The 19,476-nt window shown below is 48.3% G+C and overlaps 1 protein-coding gene across 1 annotated transcript in view; it reads right to left on the bottom strand.

Annotated features, from left to right (window-relative positions):
• The window catches only part of LOC121873723 (hypoxia-inducible factor 1-alpha-like), a 75,044-nt gene that overhangs the window by 22,742 nt on the left and 32,826 nt on the right, over nucleotides 1-19,476 (bottom strand). Inside the window, exon 2 of the mRNA XM_042377426.1 lies at nucleotides 7,472-7,659. Within this exon, the coding sequence (XP_042233360.1) occupies nucleotides 7,472-7,659 (188 nt within the window). The remainder of the gene's footprint in view (nucleotides 1-7,471; nucleotides 7,660-19,476) is intronic.

The following is a 19,476-nucleotide window of genomic DNA, read 5'->3' on the forward strand; positions in this document are numbered from 1 at the left end:
ATGACAAGAGGCTGAGAGAGCACGTGTGGTGACCTACAGGTGTCGAAGCCAAGGTAAACATGACAGAGTAAACACTAAGTTATAACACGTGATATAACACCTGTCTCCTCAGCACCACACAGGTCGTGGGTGACGTCATGTTACTTTCTTCCTAACGCCTCACACAATTACTGAACATGTGGTATCATTTACATAAAAATCCGGACATATGGTATTGTATTTAATGGTCTCGTTTATTACAATTTATTCGTTATTATTCTTTATATCTTTTATATTCTTTCTTTACATTTACCATTAAGAGACACCAGTGACGCTTCTCCCACATGTTATGGTTATAACCACGACCTTCCCGGATGTTTCAGTGTGTTATGTAGCCGGGAAAAGAATACCGGAGCAGCGCGGCGCCCGTCATGCACCACACGCCTTGCCTCTTATGTACATGGTGGTTGTCAACCTTTACTGACTCACCAACCCAAAGTTTTTCCTTAAAGGTTCGCGATAAGAAGTTACTGAACTTCCTGTCCAACAGTGGCCGCGCCCTGTCTGTGGTCTACTTTAGTGCAGTGGTTCTTAAACTTACTTGGGGCGCGTGAGGAGGCTGTGGCGTGAGGAGGCCGTGGCGTGAGGAGGCTGTGGCGTGAGGAGATAACCTAATAATCGGGAACTTCACCTCGACCGATAATTGGTCCATGTATACGACAAATTATAAACCTTTATAAAACTTAATAAACATATCCGCATTTTTCTATATATATCTATATAAACAATTATTAAATAATTTCCTGGAAGCAGACGACACCAGCCACTCCTCATAACGTACCCTAATCGAATCTTTCTTGGATCGTAAAGTTGCATTTGGTCAGTTTACGTTGTCTGAATAATATATAACTACAGTGGTGTTCCAGGTAACCTCAACAACATCGTAATGCTTTGTATAATCTTCAAAATCCAAACAACATTGTCACTCTTATGTATCTACTATTGTTTTCTACGTAATAAATGACCAGCCTATCAGCGCTCAGCTAATGATGACGTCAAAATTTGGTGCATAACAAGATTTCCAGAAACAAAGTTCATACATACAATCACACATACATACATACAGTATACATACATAATTTACATACACACAGGCAACTTAATTTGGAGGTACTGATTCACTGAACTGTTTCGTTTACATAAAAATTGACACGAGCTATTGGCCGTTAATTACACATGAGCCTCGATAGTGCTCTCTCTCTCTCTCTCTCTCTCTCTCTCTCTCTCTCTCTCTCTCTCTCTCTCTCTCTCTCTCTCTCTCTCTTTCCGACCGGGTCATTGGTCTCTCCTCGCTGTTTTCATTACCTCTCATTGGTGCTGATGATGCCCTACTTATCTCCTCCCTTTCATTTCTCTCTCTTTTCCTTCATCCGTCGTATATCCTTTCCTCCCCCCCCCCTTTCCCTCTCCCGGTCAACGCCCTTTCCACGCTCACGTGAACAGAGGCTGGACGGTCAGTAAGTCTCTGAGCGGCGGCGGGAAAATCCAATATTTACAAATCATGATTAATATTATTGTGAGATATTTATCAGAGTCGGTATGAATGGTACATGAGGTTGGTCATTATTTACAGGGGGCGGGGATTAGCAGGAGGAGGGGGTAGGCGGCGTAGGGACACACGGTGGGTGGCTGACGAGGTGTAGCAAGACAAACACGAGGGTGAGATGATGTGTCATGGGTGACTCGTGGTCGCGTCCATCACAATGACGTCCCGGACTGATGAGATTTCTGCTTCACAACCTCGGAGATTTATTATCAGTCAAATGAATTAAATACCTCAGTACCAACATATATTTAACCTTCAAGTACAGTATTATAAAGGTATTGTTTTAAATAGACCCCACGAGGTCAAATGGCAGGGTTAGTTGTAATTAACTCTCAACAAGGTGGTGGTGTAACCCAGTCCAATTACACTATGCCAGGACGAGCAATAGCACAGCCAGGCGTTCTCCTTCATCGTCCACATGACGGTATATAAGCTACGCCAGACGAACGTTCGACATCCTTTAGCCAGCAGCGACACTACCGCACGTTACCAAGGTGATACTGATTGCATGTTCGTTGCTCACTTGACATCTGACGGATCACCTGAAGATTAGACACCCTAACCTAACCTAACCTAGAGTAACCCTCAAGGTGAAACAGACTGGAGTGACTCCTTACTAATTGAACCTTACTACCGAGACAAGAGTTATAATTGAACGTTATATAATGCAAGTAGTATATTGCTAGTTCACTATAAATAATTTGCAAAACCGGGTTCCTATTTTCTCCTATTTCTCACTGAAAAAATTTGCCTAAATTATTTTTATATATAAATTGTAATTCTATCGTCCACTGACTTTCTGGAGCCAGGTAAAGGGAACCGGAAGAGGAACAGCACCGGAACATAAGCTAGGGTTAGTGGAGGTAGCCTGGAGGTGGAGGCGAGTTACTGGAGCCACCCCGGAGCCGGCAAACCCAGAGCACGGCCAACCCTAATCCAGATAGATGACAGTTCTATAGCAACACCCACACCACATCCTCACACCGTACACATACAATACACAATGACCACCACACCATCAGTAACACCACACATACAACTCTCTCTCTCTCTCTCTCTCTCTCTCTCTCTCTCTCTCTCTCAGACGACCCCATCTCCCCTGTCTCACCTTATACACCTGCATGAGTGGTGACTGTATGACTATATTCTTTTTATCTGACGGTGGCGTGGGAGGTGGTGCTGCTGGCGGGTACTGGGGCTCTCTCTCGCTCCTCTAATAACTCACCACTGAGGCCTTGGTCGCTCCCACCTTTTATATACCTGAAGTTTATAGCGTGTTCACTGAGGGTACACTGGACTTTATCTCACCCCGGTATTCGCCAAGTCTCTTACATTACCTGGACTCTACCTTACCCCGGTATTCGCCAAGTCAGTCACCATTACCTGGACTCTACTTCACCCCGGTATTCGCCAAGTCAGTCTCCATTACCTGGACTCTACCTCACCCCGGTATTCGCCAAGTCAGTCTCCATTACCCAGCTGATCAGCCACACTTTCCCGGAACTTATTTAGGTCAATACTGAGACTCTTCTAAGCTGCTGTCTGATGATTCTTGTATTTTGACAACAAGACGAAAAAATCCCATGTTTACACCATTATCTCTGACTGATCTGCTTTCATGAGTGTTTACGATGCATCCACCTGTCAGTGACCCCCCCATGGCTGTGAAGTTATCCAGTGATATCCCTCGTCTAAAGCCTTTTTTTATTCTTGACTGTTTTATATTATAGATAGTAAACGATCCAGCAAACCTTCCCCACAGATATGACGCAGTCGGGTGGGACAAAGGAAGGTTATAGTGGAGGAAATAATCATGGATATCACACAGTTACGTAGCTAAGACAGAAAACGGATCCCAATGCATTCAGCCGTTTTACTCTCTTCACTTACCTTGAGGACAGCAAAAGAAAGATCAACTGTTCTCATAATCAAGATGAAGGTTGTGTTTTTGTATGAGTTTTTTTTTCTTGTTTTTTTTTATTACTTGGAACAAATATATTTTCAGGTGTTTTATAACTTCGTTGTCCCCCACACTTCTCTCTCCATCACCAGCCCCGTCCCCCTTCCATACTACCACCAGCCCCCTCCTCCCCACTACAGCCCCCTCCTCCCCACTACAGCCCCCTCCTCCACCCCACCACCAGCCCCTCCTCCCACCACCAGCCCCCCCTCCTCCCCACCACCAGCCTCCTCCACTACAACTCCCTCCTCCCCACTACCAGCCCCCCTCCTCCCCCACCACCAGCTCCCTCCTCCCCTACGGCCCCCTCCACCCCCCACCACCAGCTCCTCCTCCCCCTGCAGCCCCCCTCCCCTCCCCACCCACCAGCTCCCTCCTCCCCTACAACCCCTCCACCCACCACCAGCCCCCCTCCACCAGCCCCTCTCCTCCCACCACCAGCCCCTCCTCCCCACCACCAAACCCCTCTCCTCCCCATCACCATCCACAGAAAACAAACAAACAAGAACCAGTAACTCTTATAAAATTCTCCTAACGTTAGACCTTTAAACCTTCCAGCCGCGACCTTGACCACCAGGAGGAGCGCCCGAGAGATTGAGCACTAGACGGCTCTCACATCACAAATAAATTCTGATCGTCAAGCTGTTTCTGAGATAAGATTTGGGGGGGGGGTGACAGACAACAGTATTTACCGGTCATATAGTCGAGACCACGAAGACCAAAACCGAGAATGAGACCTACAGAGATAAACACTAGGACGGACAAAGCGACAACTAGAACCCTCTTTACCCGCATAAAATCACAGTACAGTTCGAAAGGAACACACACACACACACACACACAAAAGCAGTTCGGCCTAATCCACAATATAATCTAACAATATCGACTCGGCTTCGGAGAAGTCTCATACCATAGCAGACTTCCTCAGGCTGGCATCGGCTGCGCTTGAGGGCTGTCTCCACTTTCAGTCACTCACCTGTGGCGTCCCCAAGGCACCAAGATGGGACCACTCTGCTTCCTTATGCTCATCAATGATGCCCTAGAAACCCTGTCTGGAAATATGTCGACGCTCACCATTGGGATCAGCGTCAACAATTCTGCTCCCAACTATACCGCCCTTCAGGATTTATTGACCAGTCTCCAAACTGGGCCACCAACAACCATGTCACCATCAACATACAGACCTGGTCATGCACATCAACCTCTCCTCCGACATTGTCCCACCTCCTTCCATTACCCTAGGTCCGAACACACTCCAGGTTGTAGATTCCACAGAGCTCCTCGGGTCACCATAGACAACAAACTAAATTGAAACCACACGTCAGTGAAGTTGTCAAATCCTCCAGTTTCCGTCTCCACCTCCTCCGCCGACTCAAGTCCTCGGAGTTCCCTCCACACGAGCCCTCAACATTCATACTTCCCAAGCTCTGTGCCTCCCCCACCTGGTCTTCCTCCCTAAATGCCACACAACGTAAACACTGGTGCAAAGGGCATGCAAATTATTCTCTCCTTCCTACTCCACATCAAGAAGCGCTCAACACACTGACCCTTTCGACTCTCACTGACCATCACCACGGCCTCATCTGCTGGTAAAACTTCTACACCATCCCCGACACCGCCCCTACGAATCCCCTGTCCGAGAATTGCTGTTCATCTCAACCGCATCAATACGTGCACGAACTGATCGCTATAAGAACAGCCCAGTCCCAACCATTGTAAAATATCAATAACATGTAATAAATCAGTGTATTCACTCCCAGTAAACACTGCTCCTCACTGTCACTATGTTGAAATGAACTGTAGTTTAGCTGATCCCCATCTAAGTTACTATATGTCTTATTTGTGTCACTTATGTCACTTGTATATTATTTGTAATTCGTGCGCCCATTCCCAAATATATAACTGTATATTTTCAGCCTTCTGGCTGCCAAGCTCTTCAATAAACCGTTAATTATTATTTATTATTATTATTATTATTACACACACACACACACACACACACGTAAATGACCCCATGGGGCAGACACAGAGGCGTCCATACTTTACCCCAACATCGTTAAAACCTTAAATAGCTAGGGTGGCGGCGGCAACAACCTGCTATGGCACCTGGTTCTGAAAACGGCTTCCATCTCACACTAGTGGACATTGTTTCTGGTAAAATTACTGAATGCAAATATTTCGTCAAAGTCTGGGGCAGGGGTGGAGGTGGAGGAGGAAGGAGGAGGAGGAGGAGGGGGAGGAGGAGGGGGAAGCATGGCAACTCTAGGGACAGCAAGTTTCGGGTTTCACTTGACACACCTTCCCGCCACCACGATCATCCATCACCGGAGCAACATTTATATCCATGTAGTGAAGATTATCAATTCTCCATCAACTTAAGGAAGAACAACTGGCGCTATAACAGAACACAAACAATCTTATATCACCAACCAATATATATATAGACGTCTGACATGTCTTCATTAACTCTGTATATCAGCTCGAGAACGCACTATACATACATTTCATCGAGCACCTGAGATAAAATATATACTTAGAAAAGTCTTATTCCCCCATAAGACTTTTTATTTTTATCCTTACGTCTGTTAAACACTGACGTAGTAAGGTGTGACGAATGGACAAACACTTACTCTGGATCCAACTCTACGTCAACGTCCAACAAGAAATCCAATACTCCGCGTCAAGGGATCGAGTCACAGCTGAATATATCAGTAGTCTATTACAACAACGACCATAATACCTCCTGGTTATTCTATTATCAAGGAAGGGTGATTTATTTTCATTTACTTACACATTACTTCAGAAATTACTCTCTTATATTAACCTGTGCTTCACTGACTCGGGAATTCCCCCAGTACTGGATGTTATAGCAAGGAGGAAGAGAAGGAGGAGGAAGAGAATGAGGAAGAGAAGAAGGAGGAGGAGGAGGAGAAGGAGGAGGCAGTGATTCTTATAATGGAAGCTTCGTATACCAGATATAGAGGCACCATCCCATGTTATAAACTGTGTAGAGGAGAAAACACACCAGGTTACAGGTTCTTGAGGAAATCCCTACAGTCGGAGTATAATATTAACGCTATATAGACAATAGTGAATGTCATCAGGAATAAGACAGCTGATACAACAAAATACGTGACGTACTTCTTCCACCTACCTCCACTCCCCTTACCACCTACCTCTCTTCTCTTTCCACCTACCTCCTTACCTCTCTTTCCCCTTCCACCTACCTCCACTCCCCTTACCACCTACCTCTCTTCTCTTTCCACCTACCTCCTTACCTCTCTTTCCCCTTCCACCTACCTCCACTCCCCTTACCACCTACCTCTCTTCTCTTGCCACCCCTACATCATACCTCTCTTCCTTTACCTACCTCCACTCCCTTACCACCTACCTCTCTTCTCTCCACCCCTGCCTCCTTTTTCTCTTCCTTCCTCCCTTGCTTACCTACCTCTCTTCTCTGCGGCTTCCACCTCCTCTCTCTTCCCCCTTCCACCAACCTCCATACCTCCCCTCCCTCCCTCCCAACTCATGACTTGAAACCCGCCTCAACTTCCCATCCCATCCACCATTCAACACCCCCATTCCCTATAACCCCTTTCAACTCTCACGCCCTTCATTTTTCTCCCCATTCGGCTGCCCCCTCGTCAGTAGACCACCACCTCCCCTTAGTAGCGCACATCCCTGACCCGCATATTCTTCACTAGCTCAACACCAGCAAGAGTAGCAGGAAGGTGGGGAGGGGTGAAGGGTGAGGGAGGGGGGCTATTGAACAGGTGGTGAGCCGTGGGAACCTCACCAGCAACCGTGAGAACCTTACTTTAAGCTGTGAGAACACCCCCCCACCCTGTACTACCATTACCCCCCACCAACACCTACTGCACCCAACTCCTCCCCTCCTCTTGATCGTGTGTGTGTGTAGTACTGACCTGCCTGACAGAGTGCGCGGGTCTTGAGGAAGGTGAGGGTGAGGCGCATGACGGAGGCCTTATCCAGCTGGGCTATGGTCTGGGCCGGGAGGGGCAGGGCGCTGGCCAGCTCCGTAAAGATCTCGCTCTCCTTCCCACGACGACATCTTGCGGCGTCTCGGGACTTTTCCTTCCGCTTCTCGCTGTTCCTGAGAGACATAAGAGATCAACTTGTTAGTGATGAGACATAATTATAAACTTAGTGATGAGACACATATCAACTTGTTAGTGATGAAGCACAAAATATTAAATCTAATAATAATGACATATTGACAAGACAGAAGTATAATTCTTAAACACTGACCACAAGCTACAGGCGTTACTACACACCACACTATAGACAACAAGAGTTACACCCACTAAGACATTCTCACAATCACAATAACAAATCACAATTAAATATTAATGCATCTATTTACTCAAAAAGATTCGAGCCACATTATTGTTTTATTATTATTATTATTATTATTATTATTATTATTATTATTATTATTATTATTATTTCTACTACTACTACTAAAACTACTATCAATATCACATTATTATTGTTACTATTATTAAAAAATCTAATAATAATAATAATAATAATACCATTACTATTACTCCTCTAATTATCTATATTATCATTCTTATTACTATTATAATTACTAACAATATAATTCATTACTAGTGTCACTATTATTATATTATTATTAGCGGGTATTAAGCATCAGAGTCCTCGACCACACAAGCTAAGTGATCTACATGTGAACGCCGCTACACCATCACTACGGGGAGCCATATAAACACTGCGTTAACATGTCTCTTCCTGGGCCTGATACCATCTTACACCACACCCAGCGCTGAGTGACGGGTCCTCAACCACACCTAACGTCTCTAAGCGCTAAGGGACGGGTCCTCAACCACACCTAACGTCTCTAGCGCTAAGGGACAGGTTCTCCCTGGTGATCAGCTTAACATTTACTGTATATACAGCATACAAAGAGGACTTGGTAGTGATAACGTACGAGAGAGAGAGAGAGAGAGAGAGAGAGAGAGAGAGAGAGAGAGATAAGAATGATATAAACAAATAGGTTACTTCCCTGGGTAATATGAGACAAGCAAGAGTATCCTGGGTTTAGCAGCGGCCATTGAACCACTGTCGTACCCTCACTCTCCCACACCACCACCACGACCTTGACTACTAAGGGTACACCCGGTCTAACATACCTCCGTCACGCCACCCTATACTCCGCTGTACGTCAGGCTGAGGGGATATATGCCACTTCCTAGTTTTATAAAATGTCTATAAACATAATAACTCAGTTGCTGTCATTTATCTAAATTTAAAACTTAAGAACTACCAGTAGGTGTACTATGACAGGCACCGTCCCCTGGCAGGTATGAGTGATGTGGTGCCCCCAGGTGTGAGCCAGATGGGTGAGGAGCAGTACCTGTGTCTCCTCGGGGGGTGGTGGTGTTGTTGATGGAACCTGTCCAGTGACCCACCCAGGTAAGGCGGTGATGGTGTAAGAGTAGGCGACGGGGGCGTCCCTAGATAGCCGTATCCTTCAGGATCCCACACCATATCGTCGGGGAAACAGCTCTTCAACATGTTCAGTCCTCGTGACAACACAAAGATCTCACTTTTCACAGTTCTGGTGAGTTATACATACACTTGGCAGCAACCCACAGCGGTTACTCCACCAGGATACTTCAGTGCAGCATTATCTTGTTCACAAATATACGCTCCCTTTCATCACCAATGATCTTCTGTATTTGTTTACATCTTGTTCACATATGTGTTCTCTCGGACGTTTCAATGTTCTCTCATGTGTTTAGACGTAACTATTAAGGCCTTACTGACGCAAGTGTTTCTTTAAAAGTTTCGTTAATCTCTCAAGTTTCTCTAACGTTTATAAAAGTATTTCGTCCAGTGGTAGCCGCCACCGCAGTCCAGGGTCAGCCCTGCCTGCGTCGCTGACAAAGCACCAGGCATAGATATTTACTGAACGCCTTGTGAATGTTAAACTCTCAGTTCAAGAATACCGCCTTGGCCGAGTCATGGGACCCGTTCACTGTACACACCTCCAATTCTTAGCCTTCTTGGGATGCCCGAAAGACTTTTACAGCTCCCCCTGTACACTACTCGTGTTTCGAAGGTTCAATGCCTCCTCCGGCTCTCTGGAGTAGAGTCATTTCGGGACGTTCTGGAAACCATCGGAGACGTTCAAATGGGTGAAAATACCCCACGGATCTTCTGATGTTCGCCAAGCTGCACTGGGTAATTCAAATGACTTTAAGACCTTTGCTATGTTCTGGGAAGAAATGAGGATTTTTTTTTCAAAGGCTTCCTTCAGTTGCCTGGAAGGTTCAAGACGATACAGATAACATGTTCGGAAGATTGTGAAAAGGTTTCCGATGACCCACTAGATTATTAGACGAAATTCAAGAAATTAATTCGGGTGCCCTTAACCCTTGGCAGATTATCTTTATTGATGATCACTAAAGCTGCACTAATCCGTCTTCCACCTCGACCTTCCTGTTACTGAGGACGGGACGCATTCACTGCCTCAGATTAACACACTATTGTATCTTATGTCTTATCTGGAGGTGATATAGAGGCCCGTGTTCGTCATCATGGGGTAAGTGGTGGAGCCTCTACAGGTGACGTCAATAGGGCGCTCTCCTCACGTTGTGTAGCTGCTGGTCACATGTTGTGTTCTCCCATAATGGAAAACCAAAAAAAAACTTACTCTTGTCGATTTTTCAAGAAGTAGTTGTTGGAGAAGAGAGTCCAGAGTTTATCACAACAGTACCATATCATTTCTAATATTTGTATACAAGCCTGACTCCAGTCAATCTTGAAGAACATCTTATAGCCGCTGTCACCCAAACCCATCACTCAAGCAGACCGAATCGCCTTATATTATAAAACTGAGATGATTATTTCGAATATGTTAAGGAATTATTCGACTCGGATGGACGACTTTTCAATGTTTCGAACTATAAACCAACACACCATTATCACCACACCACAATGATGACACAATAACCTTCACAGGTTCTGCATAATCACTGTACAGTTACTTTAACAGGGTCCAAGGCGCTATACAGAGGCAGGCAACAATAACAATCCAATTAACTTCTAAACACCAATACGCCTGAAGGTTATCTTATCAAGTAGGCCTAGAGCAGCCAGTCAGTCGTAGCTTCACTGCCTACTTCACACAGCACAAGTTATCAGGGCGAGGGTAGAGACAGCGAGGTGTATGGCTGCGGGTGTGGCTAAGTACTGGCACCGGGTATGCCTGGTGCCATGCGAGTTGGGTAGGAGGGGGGAGGAACGGGAGGAGTGTCACGAGTGGCACGGCACAGGTCACTGACAGAGGGCATCAATCCCTCTATCTAAAGAGTGACCGGCCCTCTGCACGCGCCCCGTGACTAGGGTATCCCATAGTCACGTCTTCTCCTCACGTGCCCCCTCCCCCCTCTCACCAATTCCATCATTACCAACAATGTTTCACCTCGTGCTCCCCTCTGTGTGTGGTGCCAACATCCCCCCACTGGGACCCTAAGCCTGCCAGCGTGACGGTCATGAGTGCGCCGCGCGTCCCCTCGTGCCACGTGCTGCTGGAGGGAAAAACTAGTGGCGGCATGTGTCCTTGTTCTCACCTCCACCACCTGCGGCTCCGGTAGCTGGTGTATTACGTACGTTTTGTTATTGTCTTCTGTCTCACTTGTGTGACACTTATGATCATTATACCATCAATCATATAGCAAACTTCATTCAATCTTAAAAAACAACGTATTCCTGAGTTCCATCCCCCAGGCAGTGTGTGTGTGTGTGTGTGTGTGTGGCCGTCTCCACATATAAAATACACATGAATGTTGGGTAACAAAATGGAATATTCAGAGGAAGTACGGGAGTATTTTGACACGAGAAGAGAGAGAGGGGGGGAGAAGGAGGAAGAGAGGGAGGAAGACAGGGCAGGGAACCAACTTGTACGGGAGCCAAACACCTGACAATCAATATGGGTGTCATAAGGGGTGCCTGGCGGGGCTAACGAAGAGGGGAGGGGGGAGAGACATTGAGGAAAAGAGAGGAGGAGATTCAGGGAAGTGGAGTGGAGATGAGACAGGGAATGACGTTGAGAGATAAAAAGTGAGAGAAGAACGGACGTATGGAGGAGTGAGAGAGAGGAGTGAGAGACAGACAGAGGAGTGAATGAAGGACAGCAACATCATGAAAAGGTGACACACAACACCCCCTCGGCAAGACGACACTAAGGCAGCCACTTTGCTTATGTGATCTGGTTAGCTAATACAAGTACAGTAAGATGCAGCTTTTAAGAGAATCACAAAAGTTAGTTATAAAGATCACTACATGGATAGATTTACTTCGATAATGTAGTACAGGTGTGAAGTAATTACCATCTGATGAACGTATAATAAAAGTATTGCAATAAGACAAATCTGATGGAAGTATTAGTGAAAATATGTCAACTTTTCGTATGGGTAATACAGCCAACAAGATGGGTGAGGCGTGGAGACCAACTGGGTGATGTGTGTGGAGACCAAGTGCCAACTGGGTGATGGGTGTGGAGACCAAGTGTCAACTGGGTGATGGGTGTGGATACCAAGTACAAAGTGGGCGGTGGGTGTGGAGATCAAGTGGGTGGTGGGTGTGGCAGCGAGATAAAAGTCACTCAGCCCCGGGTGTGTGACCAGAGACAACAACAACGCCCACTCGGGGTCATCAGCTGCAACACACACTATCACCAACACCATTTCCATCATCCTTTGTCCCGCTAGTGAAGGCAGGCATTCCACCACAGCTGCCCTCAGAGTGCTACCACCACAGCTACCTCCCAGATTGCCACTACCACCACCAACAGTACTGAAGGCAGGCACTCCACCACCAGCTACCCCCCAGAGTGCCACTACCACCACCAACAGTACTGAAGGCAGGCACTCCACCACCAGCTACCCTCAGAGGTGCCTACACACCAACAGTACTGAAGGCAGGCACTCCACCAGCTACCCCGAGTGCCACTACCACCACCAACAGTACTGAGGCAGGCACTCACCACCAGCTACCCTCAGGTGCCACTACCACACCAACAGTACTGAAGGCAGGCACTCCACCACCAGCTACCCCCAGGTGCCACACCACCACCAACAGTACTGAAGGCAGGCACTCCACCACCAGCTACCTCCCAGATTGCCTACCACCACAACAGTACTGAGGCAGGCACTCCACCACCAGCTACCTCCCAGATTGCCACTACCACCACCAACAGTACTGAGGCAGGCACTCCACCACCAGCTACCTCCCAGGTGCCACTACCACCACCAACAGTACTGAAGGCAGGCACTCACCACCAGCTACCCCCCAGAGTGCCACTACCCACCAACAGTACTGAGGCAGGCACTCCACCACCAGCTACCTCAGAGTGCCACTACCACCACCACACTACTGAAGGCAGGCACTCCACCAGCTACCCTCAGGTGCCACTACACCACCAACAGTACTGAAGGCAGGCACTCCACCCAGCTACCCCCAGGTGCACTACCACCACCAACAGTACTGAAGCAGGCACTCCACCACCAGCTACCTCCCAGAGTGCCACTACCACACCAACAGTACTGAAGGCAGGCACTCCACCACCAGTTACCCCCAGAGAGGCCACTACCACCAACAGTACTGAGCAGGCACCCCCACCCAGCTACCCTCAGAGTGCCACTACCACCACAACAGTACTGAAGGCAGGCACCCACCACCAGCTACCCCTCAGAGTGCCACTACCACCACCAACAGTACTGAAGGCAGGCACTCCACCACCAGCTACCCTCAGAGTGCCACTACCACCACCAAAAGTACTGAGCAGGCACTCACACCAGCTACCGAGTGCCACTACCACCACCAACAGTTACTGAAGGCAGGCACTCCACCACCTACCCCCAGAGTGCCACTACCACCACCAACAGTACTGAAGGCAGGCACTCCACCACCAGCTACCCCAGAGTGCCACTACCACCACCAACAGTACTGAAGGCAGGCACTCCACCACCAGCTACCCCTCAGGTGCCTACCACCCCCAACAGTACTGAGCAGGCTCACCACCAGCTACCCCCAGGCCACTACCACCACCAACAGTACTGAGGCAGGCACCACCACCAGCTACCCCCAGGTGCCACTACCACCTCAACAGTACTGAGGCAGGCACCCACCACCAGCTACCCTCAGGTGCACCACCACCACACACCACTAGGCAGGCACTCCACCAGCGCTACCCTCAGAGCACTACCACCACCAAAGTACTGAGGCAGGCACTCCACCACCAGCTACCCAGGTGCCACTACCACCACCAACAGTACTGAGGCAGGCACTCCACCACCAGCTACCCCCAGAGTGGCACTACCACCACCAACAGTACTGAAGGCAGGCTCACCACCAGCTACCCCCAGGTGCCACTACCACCACCAACAGTACTGACAGGCACTCCACCACCAGCTACCTCAGAGTGCCACTACCACCACCAGTACTGAGGCAGGCTCACCACCAGCTACTCCCAGAGTGCCACTACCACCACCAACAGTACTGAAGGCAGGCACTCCACCACCAGCTACCCTTCAGAGTGCCACTACCACCACCAACAGTACAAGCAGGCACTCCACCACCATACCCTTCCAGAGTGCCACTCCACCACCAACGTACTGAGGCAGGCCTCCACCAGCTACCCTCAGGTGCCACCACCACCAACAGTACTGAAGGCAGGCACTCCACCAACTACCCCCAGAGTGCCACTACCACCACCAACAGTATGAAGGCAGGCCTCCACCACCAGCTACCCTCAGAGTGCCACTACCACCACCAACAGTACTGAGGCAGGCACACCACCAGCTACTCCTTCAGAGTGCCACTACCACCACCAACAGTACTGAAGGCAGGCACTCCACCACCAGCTACCCTCAGGGTGCCACTACCACCACCAACAGTACTGAAGGCAGGCACTCCACCACCAGCTACCCCCAAGGTGCCACTACCACCACCAACAGTACTGAGGCAGGCACTCCACCACCATACCCTCAGGGTGCCACTACCACCACCAACAGTACTGAAGGCAGGCACTCCACCACCAGCTACCCCCAAGTACTACCACCACCAACAGTACTGAAGGCGCACTCCACCACCAGCTACCCCCAGAGTGCCTACCACCACAACAGTACTGAAGGCAGGCCTCCACCACCAGCTACCCTCAGAGTGCCACTACCACCAACAGTACTGAGGCAGGCACTCCACCACCAGCTACCCCCAGAAGGCCACTACCACCACCAACAGTACTGAGGCAGGCACTCCACCACCAGCTACCCCAGGTGCCACTACCACCACCAACAGTACTAAGCAGGCACTCCACCACCAGCTACCCCCAGGTGCCACTACCACCACAACAGTACTGAGGCAGGCACTCCAGCTACCCCCAGAGGCCACTACACCACCAACAGTACTGAAGGCAGGCACTCCACACCAGCTACCCCCAGAGTGCCACTACCACCACCAAGTACTGAAGGCAGGCACTCCACCACCAGCTACCCCCAGAGTGCCACTACCACCACCAACAGTACTGAAGGCAGGCACTCCACCACCAGCTACCCCCAGGTGCCACTGCACCACCAACAGTACTGAGGCAGGCACTCCACCACCAGCTACCCCCAGAGTGCCACTACCACCACCAACAGTACTGAAGGCAGGCACTCCACCACCAGCTACCCCAGGTGCCACTACCACCAACAATGCAGAGGCAGGCACTCCACCACCAGCTACCCCCAGAGTGCCACTACCACCACCAACAGTACTGAGCAGGCACTCCACCACCAGCTACCCTCAGAGTGCCACTACCACCACCAACAGTACTGAAGGCAGGCACTCCACCACCAGCTACCCTCAGAGTGCCACTACCACCACCAAAAGTACTGAAGGCAGGCACTCCACCACCAGTTACCCCCCAGAGTGCCACTAATCATACACTAGGTGGAGTATCAGACAGAACCAACACGGTGTACTCTTAACGAGGCATCATCACCGCCCCTTTGTTTTCTTACACCCCGCCCGCCCACTAAACTATATTAATGGCCGTCCTGACATACACCACCCACCATCCTCACCCACCCAACACCATTCTCACCCACCACACGCCATCCTCACCCACCACACGCCATCCTCACCCACCACACATCATCATCACTCACCACACACCACCCTCACCCACCCCACACCAGTCTCACCCACCACACACCATCCTCACCCACCACACACCATCATCACTCACCACATACCACCCTCACCCACCACACACCATCCCTCTCACCCACCACACATCACACGCACCCACCACACACCATCCTCACCCACCACACACCATCCTCAACACCCACCACACACCATTCTCACCCACCACACACATCACACGCACCCACCACACACCATCCTCACCCACCACACACCATCCTCACCCACCACACACCATCCTCACCCACCACACACCATTCTCACCCACCACACATCACACGCACCCACCACACACCATCCTCACCCACCACACACCATCCTCACCCACCACACACCATCCTCACCCACCACACACCATTCTCACCCACCACACACCATTCTCACCCACCACACATAACACGCACCCACCACACATCACACGCACCCACCACACACCATCCTCACCCACCACACACCATCCTCACCCACCACACACCATCCTCACCCACCACACACCATTCTCACCCACCACACATCACACGCAACTCCACCACCGTATTACAGAATGGATATAGAATCCTTGGAAAGAATTCAGAGGTGAATGACAAGGCTAATCCCGGGCACTAGGAACCTTGAGTATAGAGACAGGTTAAAACATCTTAATTTGCACTCCCTCGAGAGACGTAGAGTGAGGGGCGATATGATAGAGGTGTATAAATGGAAGTCAGGGCTAAACAAAGGGGACATTACAAAGGTACTCAAACTATCCAACCAGGAGCGAACTCGTAACAATGGTTTTAAATTAGACAAATTTAGATTTAGGCGCGAAATAGGTATACATTGGTTTGGAAATAGAGTAGTGGACGAGCGGAACAAGTTACCAAATATCATCATTAACTCGAATACGCTGCATAACTTCAAACAAAGGTTGGACGGATACATGAGCAATAGGGGTTGGGTGTAAATGGGACTGCCCAGTATGGGCCAATAGGCCCGCGGCAGTTTCCTCCATTCTTATGTTCGTAGTAATTCCCTCACAGATGGTGTTACGAGGGGCTTGACGTGGTGTAGTAATTCCCTCAGATCATCTGTGACAGATAGTGTTATGAGGGGCATCACGTGGTGTAGTAATTCCCTCACAGATGGTGTTATGAGGGGCATCACGTGGTGTAGTAATTCTCTCACAGGTGGTGTTATGAGGGGCATCACGTGGTGTAGTAATTCCCTCGCAGATGGTGCTATGAGGGGCTTGACGTGGTGTAGTAATTCCCTCACAGATGGTGTTATGAGGAACCTCACATGATGCTGTAGCAACTCATTCACTACGTGGTGTCGTAGCATCATGGGGACACCACGTGGTCTGGTGTCACAGGACCTCACTCACTCAAGTGAGTAAGGTGTGGTCCCAGCCCTCCCTATCATAAGAACATAAGAAAATAAGGAGTCTGCAATAGGCCGGTTGGCCTGTGCATGGCAGCTCCTGTCGAGAGTTACTACCACTCTCTTATCATCCATGAATCTATCTAGCCTCTATCGTAGACGGATTAACACATAGATGGTGTTGTTGAGTCTCACGGGCAGTTATCACTGGGTACCTGGGACCTCACTGTGTGAAGGTTAACTTGGGTACGACTCGGCTGTTACTGTTGAGTTGTTTTTCATTGACTTGAGCACTGTTCACCACTGTTCAACACTGGTTCCATTCCTTTCCTAAATGAAATAGTAACTTCTGGCGAGAACTTGTTGATATTCCGGTGGAGAGGAAGGTTCAGGAAAGATAGTTGGTATGGGCCAACATAACAGTTGACCTGGCTGCTCCCAGAGGAGAGCCAGGTAAGTCTTGTCCCTTTGCTGGTCAAGGACGTGTGTGTGTGTGTGTGTCAAGAATACAAACATTAGTACTGCTTTTATAATTAACTCTATTACTACAGTTTATAATCATTATCTTTTTAATTAGTATTATCTTAATTTTATCTCCATGACAATTATTAATACTAATGTTACTGATGAAATCTTTCTAGGTATTAATCTTCTTTTTATCATCAATTTTATTTCTACCATTATCATCACTATTAACGTCTAGCAACTTGGTAGTATGTGAGCTACATCTGATGGAGGTGAGGCCTGCACAAGACGTTCACTAATATAAACCTTAAGTTGAGAACCACAGTGGTGAGATTCCCTCGCCGCTGCCTTTCCATCTGTGACGTCACGGAACCAAGACATTCCACTCACTTCATGACTTGGATGTAAACAGGTAAACAATAAGAGATACGACCATACGTGCCTAAACTAATTAACTCAACTTTCAACTCATTAAATACCTGTCTGTTAAGGCGTAATTAGTCCCCCACTTAAGATTACATAAACATACACACATATATAATCCTAGGATGGGTCCAACCTTCGTGTGTACAGTCAGCAAAACAGAGGTAAAGAAAAACAAAGAAAAAATATCGAAACAAAATGAAACAGCGACACCCGACACAAACTGTACTACGGGTTCACCTGAGACAAAGTTGTAACACTTCAAGTCCTTCCTCAATAGTCAGCTGATTCTTGATTGTGTTTAGTTCAACTTTAAGTTAAGTGAGTCACGTAAGTTTCTTCTCGCGTTTTAACATTCGTGGTGGTGTAAGGCGACAGTTGGGATGATTATGTTATATAGGCCACCCACACGACCATGATTGCCTTCATATAGCCACCCACACGCCCATGATTGCCTTCATACACCCACCCACACGCCCATGGTCGCCTTCATACACCCACCCACCCACACGACCATGATTGCCTTCATATAGCCACCCACACGCCCATGGTCGCCTTCATACACCCACCCACACGCCCATGGTCGCCTTCATACACCCACCCACACGCCCATGGTCGCCTTCATACACCCACCCACACGCCCATGGTCGCCTTCATACACCCACCCACACGCCCATGGTCGCCTTCATACGCCCACCCACACGCCCATGACACATAGGTTCCCACAGGTTGGTGCTCATGTTTTTATAATCGTTACATAATTCGCCACACCAATCATCATCTCTCTAGACAAGCGCCTCTAAGTTCCTCCGGCCCCTCCTTCCGTCACTCACCAAGACACAGCTAGAGTGAGTTTATTGTTAAAATATATTGAGGATTATTAATGTCATGTCAACCTTCAGTTATTAAAATACTAAACTTCATATAAATCCAACAGGCAGATGCAACAGTAAGAGCGTTTATCCTCTGTCTTAGTCCAACAATTTACGACCATCTAGAATTACTCACAGTTGCCACATATCGTCTTGTTTCATTCTATATATTCTAAGTGACAATATTAAGTATAATTGGTGATAGTTTACAATTATGGAAATGTTTCTTGCAGTTAAGGCTTTAATCGTCTGCTAATAGTTGTAGTAACATGTAGTAATAATAGAAGTGGTAGAAATAGTAGGAAACGTAGTGGTAGTAGATGTATTAATATTACTTCCAGCAAGAGTGGTTGTAGCAGCGTTGACAGAAGAAGAAGAACTCAACAACAAAGGAGAGACCAACTACCCATATAGCTAGTAAACTGATAAATGGTGATATGATAAAAACACATTAATATTAAAAAAGTTCTTTGGTCTTGTTACACATATGAAGGAATTCGACCTTATAGCGATCCATGACAACCCCTCCCCCCCCCCCCACCCGTGAGTTGCCTGTGGAGGGGTGGGGGGTGGGA

The sequence above is a fragment of the Homarus americanus genome, unplaced genomic scaffold, assembly GCF_018991925.1.
Source record: "Homarus americanus isolate GMGI-L3 unplaced genomic scaffold, GMGI_Hamer_2.0 scaffold42433, whole genome shotgun sequence".
In the NCBI taxonomy this organism is placed as follows: Eukaryota; Metazoa; Arthropoda; class Malacostraca; order Decapoda; family Nephropidae; genus Homarus; species Homarus americanus.